The 10126-nt window shown below is 56.6% G+C and overlaps 3 protein-coding genes across 7 annotated transcripts; 1 reads left to right on the plus strand and 2 right to left on the minus strand.

The window, feature by feature from the left end:
- Window positions 1-348: 348 nt before the first annotated feature.
- Window positions 349-900, minus strand: ATP6V0E2 (ATPase H+ transporting V0 subunit e2). The gene is made up of 3 exons (XM_088528897.1): window positions 755-900; window positions 624-671; window positions 349-460 (listed from the first exon to the last, which is right to left on the minus strand). Exons 1-3 carry the CDS (start codon window positions 856-858, stop codon window positions 367-369), a joined length of 246 nt encoding a protein of 81 aa, XP_088385023.1. The 5' UTR covers window positions 859-900; the 3' UTR covers window positions 349-366.
- A 376-nt stretch (window positions 901-1276) lies between these two features.
- COX15 (cytochrome c oxidase assembly factor COX15) lies at window positions 1277-4261 on the minus strand. The gene is made up of 8 exons (XM_088528777.1): window positions 4161-4261; window positions 3938-4060; window positions 3672-3858; window positions 3188-3355; window positions 2984-3065; window positions 2511-2665; window positions 1572-1685; window positions 1277-1427 (listed from the first exon to the last, which is right to left on the minus strand). Exons 2-8 carry the CDS (start codon window positions 4036-4038, stop codon window positions 1296-1298), a joined length of 939 nt encoding a protein of 312 aa, XP_088384903.1. The 5' UTR covers window positions 4039-4060; window positions 4161-4261; the 3' UTR covers window positions 1277-1295.
- Window positions 4037-8510, plus strand: CUTC (cutC copper transporter). 5 transcript variants are annotated; one of them, XM_088528785.1, is made up of 9 exons: window positions 4037-4054; window positions 4730-4801; window positions 4869-4928; window positions 5037-5246; window positions 5717-5752; window positions 6123-6256; window positions 6966-6993; window positions 7389-7494; window positions 8070-8510. In XM_088528785.1, exons 2-9 carry the CDS (start codon window positions 4732-4734, stop codon window positions 8179-8181), a joined length of 756 nt encoding a protein of 251 aa, XP_088384911.1. In that variant the 5' UTR covers window positions 4037-4054; window positions 4730-4731; the 3' UTR covers window positions 8182-8510. The 5 variants fall into 5 exon arrangements, with proteins under 5 accessions (XP_088384911.1, XP_088384913.1, XP_088384912.1 ...); XM_088528787.1 differs by lacking the exon at window positions 4037-4054 and adding an exon at window positions 4401-4525; XM_088528786.1 differs by lacking the exon at window positions 4037-4054 and adding an exon at window positions 7652-7771 and having other exon boundaries at window positions 4705-4801; window positions 8070-8253.
- Window positions 8511-10126: the final 1616 nt, after the last annotated feature.

The following is a 10126-nucleotide window of genomic DNA, read 5'->3' on the forward strand; positions in this document are numbered from 1 at the left end:
CATTGTGGGGCTTGTGCCCCCAGGCCCAGCAGGGGTCCTGCCTGCTGAGGCTGAGGGCCCAGCTGGTGCTGCGCCCACCTGCAGTGCCCAAGGGGGCTGGGGGCAGCTGGTCCTGGGACTACGTGAGGGCAGAGACTGGAGCAGCAAGACCTGGTGGAGGGGAAGATAGAGCGGTGTTAGCACCAAGCTGTGCCCATGCACAACCCCACACCGCGAGGGCAGCTGGCTCAGGAGAAGCGCTTGCTGTGCTCAGGCCCAGTGCTGAGCCAGCTGCCCCAGCAGGACACGTGCAGGTGACACTGTGGCTACCCCTGACTGCCCTGTGCCCACTCACGGTGGTGGTGGGGATCTCCATGCAGGCGCCGCTCACTCCCAGAGGAAGCGCACGTACCAGATGGTCTCGTTCTTCAGCTGCGGCCCAAACAGTGGGTTGGCCTGGGCCAGGATGGCGATGAGCCAGCTGCAAAGGGGCACGAGCCGCTAGTGAGCCCGGGGCAGTGGAGCCGCAGGGGGCCGGGTCAGGCATGGGGGAGAGGATCCACCACCAGGGCCAGCCCGGGCCCTGGCCCAGGGGCTCGGCAAGGTGGGAGAGGCAGCCCGCGGGCGGCCGGCGCGGTACTCACAAGAGGTAGCAGCACACGGCGGTGGTGACCAGCATCGTGATGATCACCCTGCAGAGACACAGGCCCGCCTCAGCCCCGGGCCGCCGCCGCGGCCGTTACCCGCCCCAGCTTCCCTCTCAGCCCTCACTCACCCGCGGTTGGGCCCCTTGGGCACGAACCAGGGCGCGGCGACGCCCACGAGGCCCCAGAAGGCGGAGAAGAGCACGAGCGGCAGCGCGAAGCTGTGCGCCGTCATGGCCACCCCAGCGCCGCCGCAACGGCCGCACCGCCCGCCGCCACCGCCGCCCTCTGCCGCGCGCCGCGGCCAATCCGCGCGCGACTCCGCGCCTCGCCACGCCCCTATTGGCTACCGCCGCGTGACGCCACCAGTGTCCCCGCCCGCCGCCAGAGGGCGCTATAGGGAGACGCCGCCGCCGCCCGCGGCCCCGGGCGGCCCCTCACCTCAGCGCCGGGCAGGAAGCAGGCGGACACCGGCACCTCTGCACAGCTCCTTTATGGCACAGCGTTCCCCCCAGAGCTGCCCCGGCGCCCCTTCCGCACAGCCCCGGCTCTGTTTCGGAGGCTTCGCCTGCAGCTCTTGGCGCCCCGGGCCAGCGGGCGGCAGAGCCCGGTGCCCCGCAGAGCGCTGCACCGCGGCCCTGGAGCCTCTCGCCGCGTCGTCCTGCAGCACCGTTACTTGGGGGCCCGTCGGAGCTCGCTCATGAGCCAGAGCGCCACGCTGAGCAGCGCCAGCGAGCCCGACTGGTGGGTGGCAGCCAGTGGTGTCGGCACGTACAGCAGCAGGGTGCTGATGCCCAGGCCCACCTGCCGACAAGAAAGAGGCAGTGAGTGTAGCTGCGAGATCGGGGTGCGCCCCGGCTGGAGCCCAGCTTCCCACGGCCCTGCTCAGACTGCGCCCCGGCACGTGGGGAGCTGGGTCTGGAGAGCTCCGGGCTCCAGGGGCTGTACCTGCAGGCCCGCCACGGCTAGCAGGGATGTCACCGCCATCCTGGTCCTGCGGGGGAGAGGGATCTTCCGGGAGAAGAGGTACAGCGCCGTGATAGCCGTGATCGAGGTGATTCCCTAAAGAAGGGAGCGAGTTTGGGATGAGCCAGAGAAACAACTTCTTTTCAAGAACATTTCACAGAAAATAGGTGCAGATTCCTTTAGCTGCATCTTCCATGTGGAGAATAAAGAATAAATAAATGTTATGCAAATCACACTTAAGTATAGTCAAATCCCGGAGCTCCTGTGACCCACTACCTTAACAAACCTAGTCTAAATAAGACCATCGAGTTCCATTTTCTCCAAATTAGCACACTGTTTGCCCAATTTTTTCCCAGTTTAAGTCACTATGGATTATTTTTGTCCTATCCCTGTCCATCACCTTGTCAATTGCAGGTAAAAATTGTCACCAGAAAATTGATGTCATTACCACCGCTCAGCTGTAAATTACCAACATTATCTCATTCTGCAGGTCACCCCAAAGGATTCCCCTGCCTCAAGTTGCCTAATCTTTCTTTTCAGTCTTAGAAGTGGCTTAGTCCACTGCAATGCCACTCTCGGTTAATATCTGGATTGCTCTAACTAGCTGAGATGCTTTCACAAGGGTTTTTGTGTGTGTGCGTATACACACACACACACACACACACACACACACACATATGAGGCACAAAATCAAGTGTGTAGCCTGGCAAGTTAGTAAGTTTCTTTCAAGAGCACTTTGAAATACCAGGAAGTGCTGGCCTTCCTCTTTCCAGAGGAAGAGCTTGGTAGCAAGCTCTCAGGAACTCAGCATGGATGCCCTGAATGTCACTCCTACTGAAAGAACCACAGCACAGCAAGCGCAATCTGGCCCTTGGAGACAACTAAGAGGAAGCTGCAGCATACTGGGAACATGTCACTTACCAGGACTCTGTGATCAAACTGTACAGTTGTGGGGTTCTCAAAGATATTTTTCAGCACTGGAGAGAAGGCAAGGAGATCCTCAGGGATCCAGCGTTCCCCCATCTTGGGGAAAGAATTGTACACTAGACCAGCGTCCAGCCCTGCCACAAAGGCACCTGCAGGTCCAGAACAGAGAAGTCAGACTAACCGACTGCCTTCAGGTGGCACCTCAGCCTGTGCGAATCCTAAACCCAGCCTGACTTGAGAATCCAGCTTGATCTTGAATTGCTTTTAGAAACATATATGTTAAAGTCACACAGCAGCACAGAGGCTATAAGCAGGATGCTCTCTTGCCTGGGAAAGACTGCCAGGAAAGGTTTTTGGATGCAAGTTCTCTGGAAAGAATAAGTTTTCTGAGGAAACTTATCATGTTTTCTGGAGAGTCCTTGCCAGATCAGAAGAAATAGAAGACATGAGAACACTAAGAGTCTCACCTGAGAGAGCAGTAAGGAAAATGAGAGCTGTAGTGCCATGAGCAAATTGTCTCAAGCGGAGCAGCTGACGAGTCTCAGGTAGCTGTAGAATACAAAACATGGAGGGGATCAAAGTAAAGAACTGCCTGGGTTTAAGTCTTGTAAGCTCTGTGCTTGATTTCTTTTTATTACTCTCTGCTTTTGACTCTGACATTCTGTACATACCTTGTGCTGCGGGAGCAGCAGAGAGAGCCCTGTCCAGAGGCTAGCTGAATACAGAACGAGCGCGGAGCCCAGGTGTGCTGCGAGACGGTACTGACTGACCCGAGGAATGTCATAGGAATCCGGCTTCTCCTCCAGGCCGCTCTTCACCATGTACCATCCCAGCAGTCCCTGAAAAAGCCGCCAGAGAGCAGATGTGAGGGCTGCTGAGGGCCGCTCACCACACAGCCCCTCACAACAGAAAGAAAACTCAGTAAAGATTCCTCTATGCCTCTACCAGAACTGGAAGAGCTGCAGTGGCTGCTATGATCAGGTAATTTAGGCAAAAATCAATTGTTTTCTTACATCTTTCATCTTACTTCTTACATCTTAACAACCTTTCCAGACCAAGCCTCCCGCAAAAGTGTACACACATGCCCTGTCTTAGCTGTTCTCTACCAGAAAACACGGTCACTGTCACAAGCCCCTTTGGCTGCAGGACTCTCACCTGGAAGCAGACGAGGCCGCACAGTGCAAGTACACAGCCCTTCATGGGGCGGCTGAGCCAGCCCTTCTTCCAGAAATACGCAGCAGGTACGATGTAGGCCAGGCCCACGAGGCGACCCCACATCCGGTGCGAATACTCCATGTACCAGATGAACTTGAACTCTGTCAGCGTCATGTCATGATTCAGGCTGTTCGGGCATGGGAACAACACTCCTTAACACAGCAGTGACGCTTCCCGCAGCGGCCTCCTTCCCCTGGCACACTCACATTTTGAACTCGGGGAACTGCTGGTACTTCTGGAACTCGGCCTCCCACTCGCGCTGCGTCCGGGGGGGCTTCATCTCCTTCACCAGGTGCCAGTCGACCATGGAGAGGCCGGACTCGGTGAGCCTGGGAGAGAACAGCTCGCACTGTGGCCCGGGCGGCGCGGAGAGCCCCAACGGCCTCTACCGGCGGCAGGAGGAGCGGGCGGGCGGCGGGTCGCTCTCACCTGGTGACGCCGCCCAGCACCACGGCGCCCGCCACGGCGCCGCTGCACACCAGCAGCCAGCGGCCCACGGCGGCGGGCGCGGCCGGCGGGGGCTGCGCGGTGCCGGGGGGACGCAGGGCGATGGGCGGGGGCTGCGCGGTGCCGGCCCCGCGGAGCCGCAGGACGGCGGGCGGGGGCCGGCAGGCCGCGGGGGGGGCCCCCAGCAGGAGCCGCGCGCCGCCGCGCGCCGCCCGCAGCATCCCGTGACCCCGGAAGCCGCGCGGCGGAAGAAAGGCGAACACTTCCGGACACCGCTGGGCGTCGCCATGACAATCCGCGGCACGTGACGCAGGGCCGGCGGCGGCCCCCGCGCGGCGCCAGCGCAGGTGAGGGGCGCGCGGGGCGGGGCGGGGCCGCTCGGGGGCGGGGCCAGCGCCCCCCACGCCCCGCGCGTCCCCGCCCCGCGCGCGCCCGCGGGCGGAGCGGGCCCGGTGGCCGGGCCGCGCGGGCGGAAGCGGCGGGCGGGGGCGGGGCGTGCGGCGGAAGCGGCGGCCGCGGCCATGGCCGGTGAGCGCGGCGCTCTCCTGCAGGCATGGACGATGGCTTCCTCATGGAGGTGTGCGTGGACTCCGTGGAGTCCGCCGTGAACGCGGAGCGCGGAGGTAAGGCCCGCGGCGGCCCCGCGGCGGCGGCGGGGGCCCCGCCGGTGCTGACGCCGCCTCCCCGCAGGTGCCGGCAGGATCGAGCTGTGCGCGGGCCTCGTGGAAGGAGGCACCACCCCCAGCATGGGTGAGTCCCGCCGCCCCTGGCGCTGCTCCCGGGGACTGGGCCGAGCCCCAGCGCGGCCCGCCCGCCGGCGCCGGTACCGAGCGGCCCCCGTTCCGCCCCGCGCCGCAGGGCTGCTGCAGGTGGTGAAGCAGTGCGTGCGCGTGCCCGTGTTCGTGATGATCCGGCCCCGCGGAGGCGACTTCCTCTACTCGGACCGCGAGGTGGAGGTGATGAAGGCCGACATCCGGCTGGCCAAGCTGCACGGCGCCGACGGGCTGGTGCTGGGCGCGCTCACCGAGGACGGCCGCGTCGACACGGAGCTCTGCACGGCCCTGCTGGGTGAGGCCGCGCCGCCGCCTGCCCCGGGCGCTCGCCCCTCCGCGCGGCGCTGCCTCGCGATGCCAAAAGGCCCTGTGTAGGGAGCTTCCCTCTGCAGGTCCCCAATCCCTTCCCCAGCTGGACGAGACACGTTTCATGTCTTCTTCCTGTAGAAAAGGGCCTCTGTAAATGACTGGGGGTCCTGTGTTATCCACATAATGTGTGTGTCAAAGGAGGGGGGATCTAGCTGTTGCTCATTAAGGATCCAGAATCTGATGCTTCCTCAAACAGCAGCATGACTTTTCCCCACCAAAGAGCCTGGATGGATGGGAGCGGCTGCTGTCACGTTCTCAACAAGTCCTGGGAGTCTCTTGAGCTCCCCAGGAAGAGCCCGTGAAGCTTTTGGCCTCTTTCATTTCCCCTCCCTTTGCAGTTCTAGCACAAGAGCCTCGGTGCTGGGCCTCGCTGACCGTGTGCTTTGTTCATTGCAGCTGTCTGCCGTCCTCTGCCCGTCACCTTCCATCGAGGTGAGTTCCCTGGCCGTGTGGCCCTGGCCAGGGCTTGCGAGGGAGCTGGTGTTTGCCCCAGCTCTGGGAAAGGCTGAGCTGTCCGTGCCCGGCATGAGTAGGGCTGTGCCTGAGCTGCCCTCCCGAAACGGAGGAGGGTCCATGAGGGTCCTGCTTGGTGGCTGGTGGCTCTGTCATTGCCCTGTGTTGGCTGGAGGGGTGAAGTGTCCCAGAGCTGAGCCCTGTGGCCCTGCTGCTGCTGTGCGGAGCTGTGGCTGTGCAGCAGTGGCCACCTGTGAGAGAGACCCTTGTTGTCTCTGCTTCCCGGGCTCCTGAACTGGGCTTGAAGGACGAGCCGAGTGATTTCTGAGCCATTCTCTTGGCCTTTCAGCCTTTGACATGGTGCACGACCCGCTCGTAGCACTGGAGACGCTGATTTCCCTGGGGTTTGAGCGGGTGCTGACCAGCGGCTGCGACAGCTCTGCGCTCGAAGGCTTGTCCTTAATCAAGAGGCTTGCTGAGCAGGTCGGTGTTCTCCCTGCTGCTCTGGGTTACCTCGGCTGCTTCCCGCACGCAGCCGGAGGCAGCTCCTTTACGGAAGCTCTTATTCCTGCAAGGAAACTTTCATCAAGGAGCATTTACCCTCCTTCCCTGCCTTGGGTTGCTCCTCTTCCCCAGCATCTAAGGCAGACTGGATCCCTGAAGTCTCCTCCAGCAAAAGCCAATTTGGCTCTCTGCCTGCAGCCTGCGAGGAGGGAGGCAGAGGTGGTTGGAGCTTAGGTTCCACTTTGGCCCTTGCTCTGGGACAAGAGCACCCATGTGAGCTGCTCCTCGGGGCTGTGGGCATTAGGAACTTGCTTGGCTGGAAACCTGCTGCTGTCAGGAGCCAACAGAAACAGCAAAGCAAGGTCCCTGCTGCGGTCTCCCAGTTGTTGGGGGAATAGAGCATATGCACCTGAGAAATAGCCAGGTGGGATAGAGAGGTAGGAGGAAATGGGATTAGGTTGTATGAGCTCTGGCTTATTTCTTTTTCTACTTTTTTTTTTTTTTTTTTTTTTTTTTGTACAACATGAGCAGCACAGAAAAAGTGAGTGCTTGAATCATGAACAGAGTGACATTTGTGAGCTTGGTGAAGGCGCTGCAGTTTTTTTGCTACCTCATGACTCAGTGTACATGGTAAGATAGAGACGGAGCGATTTGCTAGCGTCACTAACGTGTTATTTTACCCTTTCAGGCAAAGGGCAGGATCGTGGTAGTGCCAGGTATGTGTTTTTCTGTTCTTTTTTTTTTTTTTTTTTTTTTTGTCACATGTAGCAGGTCCAATAGTCTGTGGTCCAGTATTCTGGGACACAGTGTGTGACCTGGTTTTCTGAGCTGGGTCCCTAGGAGGACACGCTCCTGCCCTGCTGTGAGTCAATGCAGCACAGTTGGTGCTCGGGGGTGGCAGAGCCCTGCGACTGCCCTTCCTTGGAGGTTTTAGACACAGTTCTAGATTTATGGGAGAAGCCAAAACTTCTCCCAGATCTTTTCAGTTGCCTACGTCTCTGTTGTCCCAAGGACTGTGGTTTCCTTTGGGGCTAGATCCAAGGGTAGTGCCAGGGATGTGACTGCTACCTTTTGTGCTGCATGTGACATAAACAGGCATTCTTCCTGCCAGGGGGTGGCATCACGGAGCGCAACCTGCAGAGGATTCTGGAAGGCTCTGGTGCTTCTGAGTTTCACTGCTCTGCTCGCTCCGTCCGGGACTCAGGGATGAAGTTCAGGTAATGGAATACTTTTGCTAACAGAACTGTATGGTGGAAAAGATGGATTAAGCAGAACTGAGTTTGTAGAAGAAGCATAAATTCCCAACCTCCTCCTGAGCACTGATGGCTCTCCTCGTGCGGTTGGGATCGTGATGCCTGGCTCTGTGTTCTGCAGTGCACAAATCCAGCGGTGCTCATCATCTGGACATGCGAGCTCCGTGCAGAACGAGATCCCCGGGGCGTTTCTTCTGGTACTGCTGCCCGGGGGCTCATGAGTGCACTTGTGTGGCACTTGGTAAGACAGGTTCTGGTGTTGCTGCCTCAGGCCTGCAGCACCGGTGTGTGGCATTTGGGATACCTGCGGGATGTACCGCTGTGAGGAATGGGGAATGGGTTTCGGTTGATGCTGGTGCTTCTCGTTGCTGGATTGCTCTTCTCTCTTCTACTGCCTCATCTTTTCTCTCTATCACTGCCTTATCTTTGGTGTAAGGTGGCAGCAGCAGGTTCTCTGTCCTCTGCTGAGAGTAGGGAGATAATAGCTGATCTAACCATCCTTGGCACCCTCAGATAGTAATCAGTCCTGTTTCCTACAGAAATCCGAACGTTGCCATGGGAGCATCCTTCTCCGCCCCTGAATACTCCATAAAGGTGGCAGATGTGGCCAAAGTGAGGACCCTCAACGCAATTGCAAAGAACATTCTGTAGCGGAAGGCACCGTGCTGGGGCAAGAGCGCTGAGACTCCAGAGTCTTCCCTGCCGTGTGAACAGATGGGTACTGCTTTTGTCCTCAGGCTGCAAATGACATGAACTAGGTGATGAAGCCTGATGTCTCTTCCCTTGGCTTCCCCTCATTGACCAGTCCCCGGCCTTGAGACTTACGTTGGCCATTTTAATTCAAAAGACTCATTCCTGGATGTTGCAGCAACAAGCTGTTCAGCAGCATTTGGGGAGGGAGCTGAGCAAGTAGGGGGACTGAACTGTGTAGCACTGCATGTGATTGTCAAATAAACACTGCAGCAGCTGCTCCCCTTTTACTGTGTTTGTTTTGTTTCTTTTTTTGCAAGTAGAACTGCATGGTCTGTGTCATGTAGCCTAGTACAGTATTGATGTCACTTCTAAATACACACTGGGAATGGAGAGGTTCTGATGGGCTCATCCATGTGACAAGGGACAATTTGCACAGGGAAGAGAGACACTTCCCAAGAATAAGGTAATAGCCAACAAGCATTGAGCCCAGGAGAGCCTCAGTGCAGCCAAGCAGAAGCAAGAGGCAGACGAGGGGGTACTGAAATAGTCAGAGCTTCTACTACACCAAAGTAGAAAACAGTCATGTCTAGAGTGCTGGAAAGCACTGGCTGCTGTGGTCAGCCAGTATGACAGCTCTTCATATTCCTCTTCATATGTGGAATTGATTAACACACCAGACTCTGATGGAAAGGAGCTTCTAACTACCCGACCGACCAGGTGAGTTGGTTTTGAAGCATCATAGGCTATGGGTGTGAGTGCTTGAGGTGGGATGGACATATGTGGAGATGTCTGTGGGATAAAAGGTGCTTTTTCACAGGGAGTCTCCAGCTCTTTTTTTTTTTAATGTGAAACACAGATCATGCTGCAGACAGTGCTCAGGGGAGCATAGCTGTTGGGTTATTGCTCCTAGTCAGAAGCATAGCCTTGGGCTCATTTCAGTTATCCTGCAAAATAACTGCTTCAAGATTTGAGCAGTGTCTGAGTAGTCCATTAAAAGAGTCGAGATCCCAGAGACAGAGCACCTTTAATCTTGCAGCCCGCTTTTACTTCTCTTAGAGCCACAAGGTGAAGAGAATGCCCCTGATGGGAAAGAGTTGCAGACCCTCTTAGGAAGAAAAAGACAAGGCAGATTTGTCTGCCCACCTTGGCAATACTGGTCAGAAATGTACAGCAGGTTGTAATGTTTGACAAGATTTGGCATCTTAAATGAGGTCATTGAAAACCTACAACCAACCTGAAGACTACAACTCTTCAGGTCAGAGAATACTTCACATTTTCACATGGATCCATCAGAGATGTCAGTCTCCCAAAACAGTGTAGCTCAGGAACATTCTTGGTGTTAGCTGGAATTTAGTAAGTGCTAAGTTTTAATGGAATCTGCATCTTGGGTTCTAAAGCTGCCCAGAAAATGAAAGAGGAAATTAGTCAGAATATGTGTTAAAAGTGGGTAAGCCGCCTGCTATGGTGGGACTGTTGCTCTGTGGAAATGTGTAGAAAGGGACTGTAAAATTATTGCTGAATAATAACCAGAGGAAAAAAACATGATGCTTCCCAACACAGGACTTGTGGGGTTAATGCCAGCTCAGTGTGGTGCTTGTTTCGGTATTCATTAATGAGCAGTCAGCAGTATTCAAACTCAGAAGAGTAAATGGTTTAATTGGTGGTTAAAGTCAATCAAGTGCATATGAATTAATGTGAGAGTTCAGGGCTTATGTTGTGACATTCCATGAGTCATGAAGTTGATCAAGATACATGTAACTCAATGAATATGAAAGTAATGATGACACAGTGTGGAAGACTTACAAAGAGTTGGGGTTTCTTTCATTTATGTAAAGTTTTTTTTTTTTTTAAGAACTTAAATGCAATTACAGTAGAGCAAAAGTAGATAAAGGAGTTCCTCAGA

Source organism: Tinamus guttatus, unplaced genomic scaffold (assembly GCF_059628265.1).
Source record: "Tinamus guttatus ecotype Peru unplaced genomic scaffold, ASM5962826v1 Tinamus_guttatus_pri_ptg000314l, whole genome shotgun sequence".
NCBI lineage: Eukaryota > Metazoa > Chordata > Aves > Tinamiformes > Tinamidae > Tinamus > Tinamus guttatus.